Source organism: Agelaius tricolor, unplaced genomic scaffold, assembly GCF_023055355.1.
Source record: "Agelaius tricolor isolate 1412-34295 unplaced genomic scaffold, bAgeTri1.0.p SCAF_7, whole genome shotgun sequence".
Classification (NCBI taxonomy): domain Eukaryota; kingdom Metazoa; phylum Chordata; class Aves; order Passeriformes; family Icteridae; genus Agelaius; species Agelaius tricolor.
Genome location: NW_027269267.1, coordinates 46,926,454 through 46,945,704, shown reverse-complemented (window position 1 = coordinate 46,945,704; position 19,251 = coordinate 46,926,454). Strand labels below are relative to the sequence as shown.

The 19,251-nt window shown below is 45.5% G+C and overlaps 1 protein-coding gene across 6 annotated transcripts in view; it reads right to left on the bottom strand.

Moving 5' to 3' along the window:
* Positions 1–5,903, bottom strand: part of DACH1 (dachshund family transcription factor 1) — a 352,403-nt gene extending 346,500 nt beyond the window's left edge. For all 6 annotated transcript variants that reach the window (XM_071431094.1, XM_071431091.1, XM_071431092.1 and 3 more), the window contains exon 1: positions 5,093–5,903. In XM_071431094.1, coding sequence (XP_071287195.1) covers positions 5,093–5,838 — 746 coding nt within the window. In that variant the 5' untranslated portion in view covers positions 5,839–5,903. The remainder of the gene's footprint in view (positions 1–5,092) is intronic.
* Positions 5,904–19,251: the final 13,348 nt, after the last annotated feature.

The following is a 19,251-nucleotide window of genomic DNA, read 5'->3' as shown; positions in this document are numbered from 1 at the left end:
TGTACCAGACCAGCAGGGATTGTAGTAACAATTTAATGTATCAATTAGGTAGTTCAAAAGGAAAATATTAAAATTCAATGCAGTGTATGAAAATTCTCTGCTTCGTATGCAATTCACTTTAGATGACCAGTCACAGAGATGGGCAAAAACAGGCATCTGGAATGATCTAGGAACAGGGGAAAAGAGAAGAAATACTATATGGCAGTCAAACAAGATTAGCGTCTCCAACAAATATTCGGAACCCACTCCGGATTACAGAACACAAGCAGGACAACTTGCAAATAAGAGTGCTCTGAGTGCATTTTGGTTTACAATGCTGAGGAGGGGCAGAGAAGAAGCCCTGGGTGGGTGCAGCAGCCTCCCAGCACAGCCCATAGGGACACACTGTGGGGCACTTGCTCCATGTGCCCAGGGGGCTCAGCAACCCCAGGCAGAGGCGCCTGTGGCTCCAGGAAGAGCCTAGAAGCCTGAGACTGAACCGAGCATTTTAACAGACATGTAAAGTTGATTCTGACCTGACAATAAAACTAAGCTTTTTTACATAAACTACATCTGCCAAGAAAAGATTTCTTAATTATAAAAAAAGAAAAAAAAATACACAAAACTTTACCAATATTCATAGCTATAAGATAAAGGAGGAGGTAATCAAATTGAATCCTTGAGGAAGATTATGTGAAGCAATCAGGGAAAAAAATGTCCCCCTGCCCATCACTAGCAGGCCCTCAACAGCGTCGGCAGCACTTCTCGACAGGCAGCCAGCGTTCCCAGCGAAGTGTTCCCTTCCAAAGTATCAGATACCCTGCTCCTGCCAGCGACTGAAGTATCAGATTAAAGGGATAAATAGTTCTATCCTGTTGCAGTAAGTACGGGCCAAGGATCTCAGCTTTTAAACTACAATATTTACCATTAAATATATAATGTAAGATAGATATTAAAGTACTGTTATTATGAGCAACTGGAGTCTTTTATTTTATTTAAGTCTAAGGAAACCACTTCCACACCTTTTACTCCTTCTTCATAGTTACTACAATTTATCTTCTGCCCTTCCAGAAGTCATCTTTGCTTGTAAAGCCTTCCACATTTCTGCTGATTATATTTTAATAATCTGTGGCAAGAAGGAAGGTCATCAATATAAACCACAGGTACTATATATTTGACATTCCTTCCAGCTGCACTTGCTGACCTGTTCATTTAAAGTATCTATGATCTGTACTAACCTATCTGGGTGAGATACTCCTTTAATTAATACAAACAGGGAAAAAAAAAAAAAGCTATGCAAGTGAGCAGTACTCAGTAAACAAGGACAGGCTAGGTCCACATAATTTGAGAGAAGCAGAAGCTAGGAAAGAGGGACTGAGTAACTGCCGTGTAAGATGGGCTTTGAAGGGAATTGTTTCATGCTCAGCATCTTTCCCCTTTACATTTAAAAATCAATTGGTTGTTTTCCAAAAATTGTAAATAGCTTCCAAAGGCTGCAAATAATTCCCCACTTTAAGTATGAATGTCAATGAACTCATTCAAAATCATCTTCAAATGTCAGAAAAGATTAACATGTTCTGGTCACAGAAGGGAGGTCAGAAGAAAGCGCACGCTTTTAGCCTTTACTCGGGTGGGCACAATCCAAAGCCAGGCTAAGTCTATGGGAAAACTCTAGAAAGGGACCCAGCATGGCAAAATTCCACAACAAGTGCTCAAAACACAAGAGACCAGAAACAATCTGAGATCAATAGCTTCCAGGTCATTAATCCTAGGCAGGTGACATCCAGTGCACAGTTCGCTACTCTCTTTCACCCACACATTCAAGAAACCTGACTCGATTGGCATCTAGTAGCTCTAAATATTTTCCATGTTTTGCCTTTATCCTTCCCCTATTTGTTTGGCATATGGCTTTCTAGCATCCCATTAATGTCAAACCGTTTAATCGGAATGTAAGCTAAATGCACAGTTTGCTATTTCCTGGATTTCTGTTTGGCAGCCAATGCTTTTTATGAGGAAAATAAAAGCAAAGGTCAGTATGACCAGAAAAGAAAAGTCATCTTCCATAACGGAAGCTTATTTTTCCAGTGAACTGATACACAAGCCTAATTTAGAAAAAGGTCCTTTAGTATCATGTTATTATTAGTAGTATCACAAATAAACACAGAAACCAATTCACTTTACAGACCTCCACATTAAGCATTCAATAGAAAATCCCTTGGTGTTTTATTGATTTTTGTTTTATTGATTTTTTAAATAGCAATATCACAGTTAAAATGTATCATTTTGGTGAAACACATCTAAAACTTTTCCATCACGAAATAAGTTATTACAAATTATTTCCACAGCAACTGGCAACTAACGATTCAATCCATCTAAAGAACAACAAAGTAATGGCTTTATTTGGATGCCTTTTTTGATTAAATAACATATTAACCTTGATGAAGCTTTCCAAAAAGGGATTAGCGTACTCGAGTGCATCAGCTGATTATGAGACAAATATAACAGTGATAAGATGCTGGTTCAAAATTTTTGAATCTGATGAGTACAACAATTTAGCCGCTAGGATGGAGTTGGTTCTTCCAGTTTCCATCTCAACAGTAAAGTGTCCACCCGGGATACAAAAAGACATCACCCAGCCAAAGTATGCAGCAACTGGGACTCAGGAAAGGTCGCTTAAATCACTAAAATGAGTAGACCAAAATACTCTGCATAATTACTGTAATGTCAGAAATAATTAAAAATAATTTGCAAAGAATGAAGAATTAAATGTATTAGAGGGGAAATCCAGAAAGCAAATACAGATTTATCTTCCCATTTTGACCAAAACTCACTGACCCACTTTGCTTTATTCGTCTATACTGTAATAATACATTTTGCATACCTATTGTATATCCTTTCCATTAATTTATTTGCTTAATGGATGTATAAGTAAGCCTACTACAATTACGCTTTTTAAGGGTCAAATCCTACTCACTTCTGAACCCGCTACTGTAATTTCTACTACACTGGATGATAACACAGCAGACCTCAGGAACAGCTGAAACACAGCCGATTCTGTGCTGTTGACATAATCAAGCCATGTTACAACCAGCCTGCCAAACCCTTTTATAACCCTGCCAAGTCCAGGAATTGGTGTCTCCATAAGCCCCCAGCCACCCCCGATAAAAAAATAAAGTTTCTGTATTTCTTAATTCTACATGTTCAAATTAAAATTCACATGGTTATGACCGTGGCAAAGTAAAACTTCCATAAGTTTATTTTAAGGACCAAATCTTGGAACTCTTACAGAGTTGTTGCAAGTTACACACCACAGGGACACACACACACACACACACACACACACACGCACACACAAAAACCCCAACCCAACAATTGTCTAAGAGCAGCTATTAATATTCATGTTGATTCCACATGAAACAACAGCAGAGTTACCCTAGCAGCTACAGTTATGTCAGCCCTTGGAAGTTATTCCAGGCTGTTTTGTCCTGCTGCCCTGAATATTCAGGAACTTCAACAATCCATCCAGCAACTGCTACCGCAGAGTAAGTGCTCTGCTTCTCCTGGCTCTATGCTAATGACTGCCAGGCACCCTCTGCTGAGTCGTGGGGGGATGAAGGGAAGGAGGAGGGGATGTCACACGCCCCGCCATTGGGGACGGGACGGGACGGGCAGGAGCACGGCATCGCGTGGGGTTAATTCTCCACGTGTTGGTTGTTGCTGCACCTTGAAATCTGACAATGGGAAAGTGAAACGAGCCCGGTCTGTTTGTTTGGGTATACTGAAAGCAGCATCGGGACTTTATCCACGACCTCCTCCGTGGGAAGTTCCCGGCGCCCCTCCAGCGCGGCACAGCCCGAGCCCCCCGCCCCGCCTGAGGCAGGGGGAGAGCCCCCGGGAACTGGAGGCGCTTCCGACCGCTCTGATCTCGGGGTCACGGCAGTTATGCGATCCCTTCTCCTTATGAGCGGATTCAGCCCTGTAACCTACAGATCGAGAGATAACAGCCCCAGGCTTTCGCTCTCCATTGCAAAGGCGGCTGCTATTGCATCAGGAATTTCCCCTTTTGCCAGCTCCTTCTATCCCCCCGACACTCCTCCCCGGCTGTGGCAAGTTTGGGGCTCGCTTCCCCGGCCCGCGGGGTGCGGGGATGGCCCCGCACCGCCCGCAGCCGCAGCGCCGCTCCCCGCCCCCGGCGCCGGCCCCGCCAGCGCGCCCGCGTTACTCTGCGCGGCAGAGCAGCATCCAGCCTTGCCAAATCCCTGCCGCGCTCCCGCTGCCCCCCGTCTCCTCCTCGGCTGGTGGGGGCCTGGAGCTGCTCGCACCTGCTCCTCGGGGACCGACACCCCCACCCCCCCACCAAGGAAGCAGCCCAGCCCGGCCGCCTGGCGCCTCTCCCCACTACCCCAAAGAAAAGCCGCTTCCACCTCCTCCTCGCCGTCTTCCCGCCCTGCCTTCACCTCCCCCGTTCGCCATGTGGCAACTGCCTTACAGCCCTACACAAAAAGTGCACGTGCCCCCTCGGATGTGTGACAGCAGCTGATGGCCAAGCGGCCTCCATCGCCCCGAAATGGCCCCGGCGCCCGGGCAGCTCCGCGCCCCATCCCACTTAACGCGACACCCCAGCGTCTATGTCGCCGTCCCCCCATCAGGACCGCTCCCCGCCCACTCCCGTGCACCCTTCGGGCGGCTTTTTCCCAGGGTTGCCTGCTTTAAAGATACATCCAAGGATAAACTTCAGCTGGAGGTTCGGTCAGAAAGCACTTTCTGGCCCCTTCCCACCCCTGCCGGTCCTCCGCTCCCGCGCTGCGCTGCCCGCGGCCACCCCTACCCCCGGCACGCCTCGGCCCGGGGGGCAGGGAAGGGGACAATGACAGGGCGACACTTGCAAAGCGAAGCGGGAGGGGGGCACGAACACGGCTTCCCCTTCCCCCCTCCGTCCCACCAAGAAGCAGCGCCGCTGGCTGCGGAGAAGGCCGGCTGGGTGCCGGGGCAGCGCGGGAGGGGGCAGCGGGAAGCGGCGCAGCGCTCGCCCGGACCGCACCGCGCGGGGGTGGGACGGGGGCGGCGGCGGCGGGGGGGCCGGCGGGGCGCGCGTGTGCCTTGCGGCGCTTACCTGGCGTTGGTGCAGTCGTTGTAGAGGGTCTCGAAATCCTTCCTGGAGATGAGTTTGCAGCGGTTGACCCCGGGCTGGATGGCCCCCAGCCCCCTCAGGATGCGGACCTGCTCCACGTTGCAGACCACGGGCGTGATCTCGAGCCGCTTCAGCTTGGTGTAGACCGTGTGCAAGCCCCCCACCAAGTGCTTCAGGAAGAGGTCGAAAGCCTGGGGCAGGCAGATGAGTTCGCAGCCTTCCACGGTGAAGGAGGCCACTTTGGCCCCCCTCAGATCCACCATCTTGCACTCGTTATTCTGGGGGGTGTTCTCCACCGGGGACGGGGTCGAGTACACGGGCTTGCCGGGCAGGCTGCCGGCCGCGCTGGCCGCGCTGGCATTGGGAGTGGAGGTGCCGCCGCCGCTGCCGCCGCCGCTGCTGCTGCTGCCGCCGCCGCCGCCGGTGCCCAGGCTGGGGCTGCCGCCGCCGCTGCCGCCGCCGCTGCCGTTACCGCCGCCGCCGCTGGTGGTGGAGGTGACTGTGGCCGCCGCTGCCGCCGCCGCCGCTGCGATGGGCTCCGGCCGGAATAGGTTTGTCCCCGAAGCGGCCGGCGGGGGAGCGATGGACGGAGACGGAGAGGAGGTGGCCGACGACGAGGTGGCCGACGACGAGGTGGTGGTGGTGGTGGTGCAGGCGGCAGAAGTTGAGACCGGAGGCTGAGGGGGGACCAGCTGGGTCGGAGGGATCAAAGCAGCCGGTACGGCCATGGTCACATATACGGCGGAGGGGGCAGGGGGAGGGGGGAAAGTTCCCACACACACACGCAGGGGAAAGGGGAAAAATTAAAAAAAAATTATTAAAAAAAAAAAAAAGAGGAAAGGAGAGAAGGGAGGAGGGGGGAGAAGAAGGGGGGGATAACCCCAGATCAGGTGCTGCGGCGAGCGAGAGAGCAGGGGGCAGAGTGAGAGAGAGAACGCACAAAGTGTCCCGCAAGTGGGGACGGAGGAGGAGGAGGAGGAGGAGAAGTCCGCTCCGGGCGGCGGGGCTGGGGCCGAGGGGAGGGGGAGGGCAGTTTCTTTTTGTGGTCCTTGCTCTAGCACCACGTTAAAGACGAAGGTGAAAAGGAGGAGGTTTGAAGGACTTCGGTTCTCTCTGGCAAGTACATTGATCAAAGATTGAGAGGGGAATGACAGAGAGAAAATGAGCGGGGAAGTGCTGGCTGCTGCCGCCGCCGCCGCCGCTCGCTCGCTGGACGAGTTGTTGTTGTCACACGGTGCGGAGGGGAGGAGCTCCGGCAACTTGAAATACCCTTTGAAGCAGCAAAAGGCTCACTCACTAGTATTAACCCAAATTATCCAACCAGGAACCCGGAGCAGGAAAACAGAGAGAGGGAGAGAAGTCCCTCTCCCCCCTCCTTCAGGAACCGTTAGATTACATGTTTCATATTTCACCCCACCAGAGATGAGATGTAATTTTCCCAGCCCTTTTCAACAGTCGCTTGTCAACACAGTTTGTGGAGAAACACGAGCGTCTCTAGCGCTCCCCCAAAGCCGGGCGGGAGCGGGGGAGCCGGGGCGCGGGGCGGGCGCTGGGCACCGCACACCTTGCCGGGGCAGACAAAAGCAGACACCTCCGGACGGGGCTGTTGCTCTTGCTGCTGCTGTGGCTCTCCCGGGACCACAGACGCTCCTCCCGGCGGGGTGGGAATTGCTGCCGAGGGTGCCCTTTGTTGCGCGGCAGGCGGCGGCGGCTGCGCGGGGCGCGCACGGGCAGCCCCACGCGGCAGCATCCGCGGAGGACTCTCCTGCGGCGGCCGCGGATCGGAGGGGGACTACGAGGCGCTACGGCTCAGGCCGCCGAGACGCCGCGCCGAGCGGGCTGCGGCGGCACAGAAGTAACTTGGCAGAGGGGCAGGCGGGCGGCCCGCGCAGGTCCCGCCGCGCAACAGGTGCGGGCGGCGCGCAGGGGGCGCGTAGCCCCGGCCCGGCCCCTCCGCGCCCCGGAGCGCGCAAAGTCAGCCGGCGCGCTTGCCCGCGCATGCGCGGTGGGGCGACGGCGGGCGCGGTACCTGCCGGCCCCGAGCCGGGATGCGGCTGGAGCGCGTCTGGCGGCGGGCGAGCCGGGCTGCGTCGGGAAAGCCCGGGGCTGCGTCCTGCGTGTCTTCAGGGCACTTCGCACACTGAAAGGGGTAAAGAAATGGCCACTGGTACAGACGGGGGGGTCTGCAAAATCAGGGGTCGGTGCGTGCGTAGTTCTTCCTGTTTCAAAAATCCGCCCTGCGTGTACTTAATTGCCATGCATGTATGTGCCCATAGCCTTTTATTTTTTTTCCTATGATACTATTACATGAGACATGACTCACGGGATGACACATCTGTAGAGTGGATAATCTCAACTGTATTAATTTGGTGCAGGGGAATTTCCACAGTATCAGACATAAACTGTTCTCATATGATCTGCTTGCTTATTATACTTTAATTTACAGGAATTTGTTCTAGTGCCACTTAAGACAACTTTTGCTTGTGAAAGTTAAGCTATCCTGCACTAAAATCTTTAAAATTACAAATAAAACCATGAAAGCACAGAGTAATGTTTTAAAGTTTTGTGTACCCATAATTGTGCAGAACACTTATTTGAGCCATTTTTAGGTGGGGTTTTTTGAGAATGTTTATCTGGAGGAGCATATTCAACTTGAGTTCCAATGGTAGGATCCCAGTGGTGGGATCTAGTGTTGCATAAAACTTGTAATTTCAAAATCTAAATACACTGCCTCTTCCTGTTTTTCACTTGTAGAAAGCCAACTCTGTCCATATTTTCTTTCCCTCACCTGTTCTTTTTGCATGTCACCTTCTCTCACACCTCGTGAAGACAAAACAGTGAAGACAAAACAGCTCCATAAGAAGATCAGGACAGAGCCAGACACGTGTGATACTGCCACTTGGAGATCTGTGTGAACTCTAAATTAGGAAAGCTACCACTTCATTTGTTCCCTACTTTTCCTACAACATGATTCCTACACCAGCTCTTCTGTTTTTCTATTTGCTGTGTGTTCCCACAGATACATAATTCTCATGGTCCAAAGGAAAATGTAGTTTGAAAAGGTTTACTACCAGGGGTTTGGGTTAACCTTGATGATATCAATTCAACACTGGGATTAGGAACCTAGAAAGAAAGATTTTTGAAAAGGCTCGAGATTCCTCAAAGCTTCTGGCACGGTAAGTGTTTCTAATTATTATGGGGAGTGTCTCAATTTAATTTAACTCGCACCTATACTGACACACTCACATACACCAATAAATCCTGAGGTCATCCTTTGTAAACTTCTCTAGATTGCATTCCTCTTAGTTGCTGACGCTTTCGTGTAATAATATTGTTGGGTGTTTTCTTTTTCGCTCTCTGAGTTGATATCAGCAAAACTCAAATTACTGTAACTGATATTTGAAAATTCTCCCTGTGTCAAGTGAAGACTTATGGTGCTGAAATCAATAAGACTGTTTAAAATTCAAAGACCTGCAAATCGTTCTGTTTGTCCTTTGATAGGGCCTGGGCTGATTAAAATGCGACCAAGAAAGCTTAATTGCTGCACTAATTAAGAAGTCTTTAATTTCTTTCCTGGAATATTGTTTGAAGCAGGGTTTCTGTTCTGCTCATGTAGCTGTTCAGGGCAGGTATTCTCTCTCTTTTTCTCTTTTTTCTTTTTACCATTTTGGTATATTAAAATGTATGTTAAAACAGTAAGATGTATTGACAATGATTATAATTTATTGCTTTAAAAAAAAGACTGATACGGAGTTCACTATTTTATTAAATTACAATTTTGAGGGCAGCTGTAAAGGGTAAAATGCAATTACAAAATGCATTGTAGCTGTTGCATTTTAAGGAATTTGAACACTTGACTGACAGGAGCTAGGATAGTACACCAGCTCCCTCCCCCATCTTCAGTTATTATTGATAATTAAATATTTAAATTCATTCAGTTAAACACCCCAGAAAAGTGTTTGTCTCTTGAACGTGTGTGAAGGAATGGACCGGGAGAGGGGATGCAACAGAAGATATGCACCTGGTAAGGATGAATAGTGCATTATCATTTTAAGTTCGTCTACAATTTTTTTCCCCCCTGCATTTCTTTGGAGTTTATTTTCCCGAGAAACCTTTCAGTCTTGTGTCTTGTCTTACCCTTGTATAGTGACCTATTTTGTTCATTGCTTCTGAAGAGGAGAAACTAGATGATTTCACAAAGCTTTCTGCGATCAATAGAGTAATGTTTTAGGTTTAATGATGCTGCATTATAATTCTTGCAAACAACTGCCGAGCAGAGATTCTAAGAAATGAGCAAGTACTGGCACAGGGAAGGTAAGTTCTGCTTTGCTTTAATCTCAGGTCTCAAGCAGCAATCCCCCTTTGAAGAGCTATCTGCTATTTAGAGGGAAGACTGAGAAAGAGGGAGGGACCTCATACAGAATCCCCCCCTGCATCGCTCAGGAAAATAGACTCATAGAAATGTAAGTGTGTGAAAAGGGATCCTTTTTTGCTTCTCTTCTACCAAGACATTTACTAAACATTGACAAACACCATGAATACAATTGAGATTGATGTGAAGTGTTGTATCAGTAGTAAGAAACTGGATACTGCAGCGCTGTTTTTCTAATTGTTGTGTTATAGTCAAAGTAGCACAAAACCTTGTCCAATACAAATACAAACTGGATTCCTTTCAGTGACAGGACAAGTAGATAACATGCTTAATAGATACAAAGGGAGATTTGCCATTCCAAGCACGACGTAACGCTAATTATGTTTACTCTAATTGAAAGCAAGGTTTTGGGGAACCTGAAATTACTCATAGGATATTTTTAATAGCTGAATAATAATAAAGTGCAGCAAACGTTGATCACAAACCTTTTGGTCTTTCAAAAATCTATTGGAAAATTAAATGAAAAGTGGAGTTTGGTACAAACAATGCCCCAGGGCAAAAAAACAACTAACACTAGATTTTCCAGTCCAGCCATAACACAAATCAATTTGAGCACACTTCTATGGCCAGACTGCCAGATTGTTATGACTGCTAATTCACTCAATCAAACAGTACATTAGTACACTGGGCACAAACAGCTTTAACAATAGCATGCATTTCTGAACAGTCCACCATATATCATAAAAAACCCAAAATACATGGCAAGATTGCTTTCACATTCTGTTTACTACAAATTGCATTTACATATGGTGCCTGCCTAACAAAGGGGAAAAAAAAAAGTGGTGGGAGAATGAAAGTGAAGAAACTTCTGAAGCCATTAAAAATAACTTTTAAAGTCCTTAAAAACAAGATTCTGGGAGCACTTGCTCTTGCTTGCACTGATGTTTAATGTGAACCTCTCAGCCAGAGAGCTGACAGCAGAGGCTGGCCATCCCATGCACAGAGCTGGATGGGGAATTGCTGCGGGCTTGGCAGCTCGCACACGCCCTGCCTAACCCCAGCCCCGGCACTTCAGCGCTAGAGCGGTTTTTGCCGGCTTTACTCCCGCGAGTCAGCGCACTGGCTCTGGGGGTATTCACCGCCTGAGCAGAGGGGCAGGATTTAGCACCAGGGAATATGCCTCAATTCTTCCCCTTCATCCCCAAGAGCGATGGGTGTTATCCCGGGGATGCTAACCGGTGATGCGACCAAGGACGCGCTGTACTGAGGGATGCGATGACCGACGGCTCGGGAGCCCGCGCATCCCTTCCCCCCCTCCGCGCCGGCATCCGACACACGGACACACGCACGCCCCACACACACGCCCACGCACAAGCGCTTTTATGGAAATTGCAAAAACCAAACGCCAATTAAGCTACTTGCTTATTTACGATTTTTTTTCCCCCTTAAATCACTATTCTGACTTCAGAAAAGGCGTTTCGAAGTCAGTAACTAAAACAGCTCTTCTGTCGATCTGAGCCTCTCGGTCACGTTGCTGCTACCAGAGCCACATGGTGAAACGGATCGGGTCGTGGTCCCCTCCCGGGCTGGCTCGGGATGGAAGGATGGATGGGTGGATGGATGGATGGAGCAGTGGCTGGGCACTGCCCGCTGACATTCACCTGACAACTGACAGCCGAGCAGGAGAGCTGCAGCGCGGGGAGGAGATGATAACCAACTTCCCTGCGTGATTTAAAAGAGGGCTGGGATAGACGGGGGGCCCTCTGTGTTGTTTGAGTTAGACTTGGGCTCTCATTAGAGGTCCTCAGTCCAACGTGCTAATTCACCTACCAACAGGTAGGAAGAGTCGCTCGGAGCAATAATTATGAAGTACAAAGCCCTTGCCATTAAATTATGTTAAAGCGGTGACCTAATCTGAGCTGCCCTTTGCCGTGCCTCCCCCCCCTTCACAGAATTAGTTCGCTCAGCCGCTCTATCCCTCGCTCCCAGCCTAGGCTAATCGGAGCACCGGGGAGCCGGCCCCGGGTTCAGCGCTCCGGGCTCTCCTGTGCGGTCTCTGCCGGTGCACGGGGACCGCTCCTGCTGCTCCGTGCCCGGGAGCTGGGGGGAGCGGCTGGATCCGCCTCCCTCCGTCCATCCCTCGGCCCCGCCGAGCCCCGGTGCCGCCGGGAGGGGAGGCGGGCGGCGGTCGGGCCCCCGCGCCCGGCCGGGCGGAGGGCGGCGGCTCGGCTGCCGCTCCGGCGCTAATTGCTTCCCGTAACAATATTAATAACAGCGACAAAAAATGCACAGTGCTGCCTTCTTTTTATATAGGAACTGACAGCCTGCGAGACGCTGCCTCTTCTTCCTCATGTCACTTAAGTGAATGGAAAACAGTTGAGGGAGGAGGGTGTTACCTTTATTATTCCCATATTTCAAAAAAGAAAAAAAGCAGACAAACATTATTAATTGCTTGGGGTTTTTTTGGTTTTTTTTTTTTGGGGGGGGGGGGGGGGGTGAGGAAGGATTTTTAAAAGTCCGAGCCCTTGCTTGAAAAGTTTCAGCACAGAGCGGAATTTTATAGAGAGTTATAAACTCTGGGTAAAGGGGGATGTTATAAATGGAAGTGCTGACACAACCTTAACTATAGCGTGTAAACGGCTATGCTATAATATCCATTAAGCAGAAAGAAAAATAAGATGGCTGATCAATAATTTATACAAAGAGTACCAACTGCAGACATAATAACTGTAATGTTTGCAAAGCAATCTCTCGCTCTCCAGGCTTAGCAGTAAACTAGCGGGGCTGTTAATTTCCAACTCCTACAGGTAAGAGGACAAACAAATTACTTAAACTTGTATTTTGCTCGATATTTTGCATGCCTCGGTAGGATAAAATACAATTTAATTACGATGCAACTTGGGCTGATTGAGGAGCCTCCCCCTCCGCCCCCCTTTCCTCCTGCCCGCCCGTCTGCTCCTCCGAGGGGACCTTCTTGGGCAAAGCTCCGCCCGAGAGACAGGAACAGGTCGCTTGGACAGGCGTTGTAAACGGGTCGACTTTTGGGTCACTGTAGTTCGACTTTTGGGTCACTGTAGTTCTTCGGAGAGTTATTCACACACGGAAACAAAACGGAGCCATTTAACTTCAAAAGAAAGTTACAAGGTTTTTCAGTGCCACGAGCTGAAACACAATACCCCCACCGGCCCGATAAGCATCAGCTGTCAGAGGACAATGCACTCGCTTTCCATGCATCAGGCTACCGGGAAAAAAAAAACCTGCTTTAGGGAAAACCAGTGCTTCTTCCACTGTCGTAAACGAGAGTAGGCAAGCAATTGATCTCTTCATTGGCATTGGGACCGTTATCTCCCATTTCTGTCTACTGTATTTATGTAGCAAAACAGAAGAACAAAGTCTGAAAGTTGCTAAGTAGACTCCTGTAACGTGCCCAGGTTGTTTTTTTGGTTGGTCTTTTTTTTTTTTTTTTGCATGTCTCTTGCAATAGTACCAAAGAGATCACTTCTTTGTGAAATAGCAGGAGATAAATGTGTCAGTGGAGGGCTTTTTTTTTTTTTTTAAATTCTCCCCCATGCCAGCCTGGACAAAAAACCAAAAAAAGTTATGTTGCCAGCCCCACAAAAATAAGCCCATATTTAACATAGTGTGCACAGCTCTGCGACAGCTTTAAGCTGTCCTTCTTTGGGACGTCACGGGTGTTTTGTGTAGTAAAAACAGAGAAGTAAAGCAAGAGACACCTTATTTCTGAGCCCTGAGCTGGGCTCTGCGGGGTAATGCTTAACACACACATACAAAAAAAAAAAAAAAAAAAAGCGGCTGTAATTGCCTGCATTGCTCGTGCTTGCTCACCAGTGACCTCTCTCAGTTCAACTTCAATAAAGTAAAATAGCGTAAATGACAACTCTCCGTACAGTCCGCACACAGACAGCGTCCTTTATATGGAAGCAATAGTTGCCCCGCCCCGGCTGCCCCAGCCCGGCTGGAGTATCGCAGTGTGGTATATCTCAGTGTGGTATATCTCAGCGTGGTATATCGCAGTGTGGTATATCGCATGTGGAGCATCGCTGCTCAGAGAGCCGGAGTAGAAAGCGCAGCGCCCACTAGTGCCTGTGAGCGGGGGGCAGCGCTCCCTCCGCGCCCCGCGCAGAAACGTCCTCCAGGGAAAGGAAATGTGCGCGGGACTGCGGAATGTGGTACGGACAAAAGAAAGTTTAAGCCCATCTGTGACTAAGTGAGGGTTTGTTTCTTCATTGTCTGTGCTCAGAAAAAGCAGAGATGGAAAAGTTGTCTTTCCCCTGCTGCTCCCCATCTGTCCGAGAAGGTGTGTGAATGGGGCAAGTGTTCCATACTATGAGTCTTCACACTCATAGTGAAGGGAATTGGAAGGGCTGCCTGGCTGTAAAGCCTTGATGGGAAACATGAACTACACCAGACACATTTCTGAGCTTTGGATATTCTGCCCCGACACTTGAAAACTACAGAAGATTTGTGAGATTTTTCCATTAGGCCCTGTTCTTTTCTCAGGTGTTTTTGGGTTGTGTTTTGGGGGATTTGTTTATTGGTTTATATGCATGAGAGATTGTTACTGGGCAGTATTGAGATTTTCTTGGAGATTGTCTGATCTCCTTCATGTGGAGATGAACTTTCCAAGGAAGGCAACAAACAACCCTCTGGAAAAAAGATACCAAGTAGATAAGTTCAAAATAAACTTTCACAATGGCAGTGAATGTCTCTTGCATTTACTTCTTGTTTGTTGTGGATTGGGCTACTGGTTAATGTTCCCAGTAAGATCCAAGCACTTAAAATTGTGTCCAGCATAATATAATTTCCTGTGCAGGATTCCCAAAGCTTGAAGAGGCAGTTTTGGATTATATCACACACGCTGGAGCACAAGTAGGTGATGATGAACTAGACCTGTCTTCTTCTAACTCTGTCTTTAAAAGCTTTCAGTAAACCATTGGTTCACATTGTATAAATGTCTTAAGATACTAAGACCTTGTTTAGCAGAGAAGGAAAACTCCAAATATATTCTCAAGCACCTTGGGCTCAAGGTCTAAAATCATCTGGTGGATAACAAAAGACAGTCCAGGATTAACATTTATCCATTCTCTACCTCTATTTGACAGTCACACCTTTCCCTTACTTGTGCTGTGCATTCTTCATCAAAAGTGAGAACCAAAATGTACATCTAAATAGTTCCCTATGCCAAAAATTAGTTACACAAACCCATTAGTATGGAAGGTACTAAATACCAAACTAGTTGAAAATAATTTGCATCAATTTATGATGATTTTCTCTATTTTCTCATTTCCCCCCCAAAAAAAATCCACTTATTTTATTACAGGATAATACTTGGCATGGATATAAAACATTTTATAAAGTTCCTGTGTCTTTATGGTAAGTTAAAAGGGGGTTGTAGAATCAAAATAAGTTTCCTTGCAATATACACAATTTGATTGTGGATAATGGCAAAAGACTTTTATTAAGACTGTTTGAGTTCACTGTTGTCTGTTCCTCTTCAGTGCTCTGTGATTCACTGCAACTGAAATTTATTAATATGAATACTTGGTTTTAAGCTTATGTATATAAGTCTTTATACAAAGTAAATTCTTGGAATATTTATCCAATAAAAATACTTATAAAGTTAGCAGTTCCTGAATACATTCATAGCTTTAGGTGCAGCTATAGTTCTATAGGCAGAGACTTAACTTTGGAAAGCAAAAAGCTGAGTCACAAAAGAGTAAAAAAAAGAAAACCACATTTTATCCTTATACTTTGAAAAGGAATGGAAATTTTTACAGAAAATCAGTGAATACATTTGAGCAAGAAACAAATTTAAGAAAATCATAAATATCTAAAAGGAGGTGAATCACAATAATTAAATTTTATCCACACAAAATACTTTTTAGTTAAAAGTATATACTAACAAGTTTGTTTTATTAAAATTTGTTCTTCTAAACATGTGAGTATAAACTTAAGATGTAAATTTCAAAACAAGAAAAATGAGCTACCACCATCTAAATTGCTTTCATCTAGCCGGTTAGAAAGAGTTTTAATTGTTGTTCTTTTGCTTAATTACACCCTTCTATCTGATGATCAGTCCCAGGCAGTTGAGAATAATTCTGTTTTCACACGTGAAGAGGAAAAGGGCAGCTTAGATCCACAACAAAACTCAGGTTCCACGCTCATTCTTCCAATTGTCTCATGACTTAGTGGGTGCCAAAATCCCTTAGTAAGCTCACCTTAACACAATTCACCAAGTGGGTTGGTTTCCACTGTTGGCCATATTGATGGAAGCACAAATCTCAGAGCTGCTGGGGGTTTTCTGAAGAGAGAATCCATGCCGAAACACAAGCAGTCTTGGCTTGGGTTCACTACATTTGCACAAGTGGACCTTCAAGGAAGGTTAAGCTGAAATGAGGCTGTGTGCTTCTGCATCCATATTTGCATTCTGTGGTACAACTAATAACCAGTTGGGCAGGTCATTTCCAGGGTGGGAAACCAGTTTTCACACATCCAGCTTCTATTGTTCCCACAGGACAAGAGAACTTGAGCCAGGTTTCCTACATGGCAGCAATGAACGTGAGCAGTCAAATGTGAGGTCTGCAATAATTAAGACTTCCCTGGTTCTTCCTTGGAAAATTTAGACCAGTTGACGAATACACTACTACCAGCAGGAAGACTTTCTTACTTCTCAAGGAAAATGTGCCATGTTACTGAGAAAGGATTTTAAGGGCTGAATTCAACCATACCTGCTGTGGGGTTGTACCATGTCTTCACTGTCAATATCATGGAGTACCCCTCACTGAAAATGAAGGTCTTTTGTTCTCTGCTGGTAAAGTTGTCCTCTTTTCAAAGTGGGACCCCTAAATTGTTTAGATACTTCTAAAATGTTCTTCTGTGGCTTTTACTTTCTGTTGTAATCTATACTATCTACAGCCATATTCAAAACAAACATTTTCTTAACAGCTCTAAGTTTTATTTTTTCTATCAAGCTGAAACAATTACAAGGAAAATAATGCATATAGAAGTACCTATAATTGAGAAAATGTTTTCTTGAGTGTTTTCTTTCCTACTGATATAAACTTAAAATTCAGCATACAGTTTACAAGTAAGGGCTGATAGCTGAATACTTTTAAATACTGTGATGTGTAATGGCTGCAGTAAACATGGTTTTGGAAACTAGGTTTATGCTAGCAAATTAAACTTGCCTGGGAATGTTCCTATGCAATAGCCAACTAGCACATATGCCTCTTTGTAAATTTCTGCTGTTCAAAACAGGATAGTAGCAGTAGTAGCCTTCCAGCTGGGAAGGGTCTCGGATGTGCAGCCTCCCTCTCCTTCAAACTGCAACCAGGAATTGGGGTTTAGGATGCTTAAAGTGTACCAAGGGCAATTCAAACAGTTTTACAGTGTAGACCATCATGTTCTATGAAACATTTCTGGCACTAGTGCAAATGTAGCTTCAACTGTTTTATATTACTGTAAATGTCTTAAAACATATATTCACATTGGACAGTTTTATAGGTACAAGCTCTTGATCTTGCAATCTTTACATGGGCAACATTCCTATTGACTTCTAGAAATGAAATCTTAAAAAAACAAAAGATTCCTTCATTAGGTAGGAATCCAGCTTGGGCTTATAATTAGAGAAGAAAAAGGAAGTAAAATTATAACACAGGAGGAGCTTGCTAAAATGCTCCCTAAAACAGTTTTCCAATGGCATTAAAGTATTACACACGAATACGAGTCCTGCTTAATTAATTTAGCAGCCTAGACTAGAGATTCAGGTTTTTGTGTTCCCATGCTTTTGTGCTGGGTATTTGAAGCTGAAAATGTAAACATGAATGCATTTTCTATAAGAGCTTCTAGAAAAATGTTAGGGAAGGCAGGGCACATTCCTTGCTGGGTTTTGTGTTAGATTCTTTACACTCAATGTCAGCCCCAGAAACCAGCCTGGGAAGTTAGAGTCTTCTTGCAACAGGTTGCCTCCTGTTAAATTTATAAGGCTATTTGTGACTTTTATTGATAGGAACGCCATAAAAAAGCATTATGCAAAGTGACCAATGCATTTATGCATGTGTTTTCCCCCCAGTTAATGTGAACTAACACAGTATTGGCCTGTTTGGGAGTCACATAAATGCAATGTCTTATGCTTCTTTTTACAGCTGTAGCTTGTTTTGAATAGTCAGACATGTATAAAATGACAGAGGAAAGATTATTCTTTAGAATTTTCACTTTGCCATTTACAAATCAATGATGTTTGCATCTGTCTTAACACGTTTGTGAAGTGGCCTGTAAAGGAAGATGGTGTTACAGATTGAGCTGGGAAACAGTCTTGAGAAGAAAAGTATTGCTAGTTTTATTCAGAACCAGTAGATACTAAGAATGATATACTTGACACTTCATAAATAATAGCACACCAAAAAAAAATCAGGAAGAAAATTACTTTTTGACTCAGTCTTGCAGTCAATTGTTATTTTTCCCAAATAAAAATTTCAGGGTCAGTTTTGATAATCTAACCCTACAAAGAAGAATAAAATCTTACTTTCTTCCACTTGAACAGCTTTCAGATAGCAATTACTAATTGGAGGTCTGTTAGAAAGATTTATTTGGGAAATGGTTGACTTTCTTTCTACAGCTTGTTTTCCCACAGACAATGTTTTTAGTACCCATCTCAGAAACATTTTTTAATGACAAATCCCTTAATTACTGATAGAAAGAAAAAGCCCCTAAATTTATGCTCTTTAATTTGCCTCAGCACTCATTGACCTCTCATGTAAATTCTAGTAATCTTCAGTTCATCGCCTCGCTTCTTAGGAGACACTATAATAATGCAGAAAGAAACATTATTTCTTGCTGCTGAGTAACAGTACAAAACTTGGTTAATTAAAAAGCGTAGGCAAGCAAGGTCCTTGTGTCTGCGAGAAGTCTGAGCTCTCTTTAAGGCTCAGTTATTTCTCTGATAACCAGCGATTATCTTTTTTGCAGAAGCAATTCCAATAAGACAAAGGTGCCCTCTGTAGGGGACAGGCTGTAAATGATGATGGGGAGCTGGAGTTTAATATTTGCAGAATGTGACAGAAAAGAGTAACTTCCTAGCAGTTTGGCTCTCTGAGAGGCACTACAGATTAAATATTATGTACAAATTAAACGGTGCAAAAAATAAAAACAACAAAACCCCCTCACTTTAAAATAAAGCAGAAAACAATGCTCTCCACTGCAGATATCAACTAACAGGTTTGCAATAAGCTTCCCCAAAGCTAAATGTGTAGCACAGTGAAAACTGCACTGCGAGAATCTCCTGAATAAAAGGAAATATGAGTTTCAGTCAAAAGAACTTTATAAAAATAATAAAATTCCAAAAGCAACATGCTTAAAAGGTCTCTGTAGGATGTACTAAAAAGTTTACCACAAAGCAGATTCATTAACCATCCCAGGCGACTCACATATTGCTTGCTAAGGAATTGCCTCTGTTATCATGCCCACAGACACACATTAACTGGTGTGCAGAATCTCTAGTGGATATTTGCAATTATTTTGGGAATTCTTCCCTCAATTTATAATGGCAGCTAATGCCAGCCCAGAGAGAGGCAGGGAATTCAACACTAGATATAGTTCATTGCTCATTATTAAATATTTTTTAGGCCTCATTTTTACAATCCATGAGGATGACCTGCAGTTCTTGTTATCTTGATTTTCTTTGTCTCCTTTTCTTTTTACATTATTTTTAATTAATATATACCCATATTGTTGGAGTAACCATCTCATT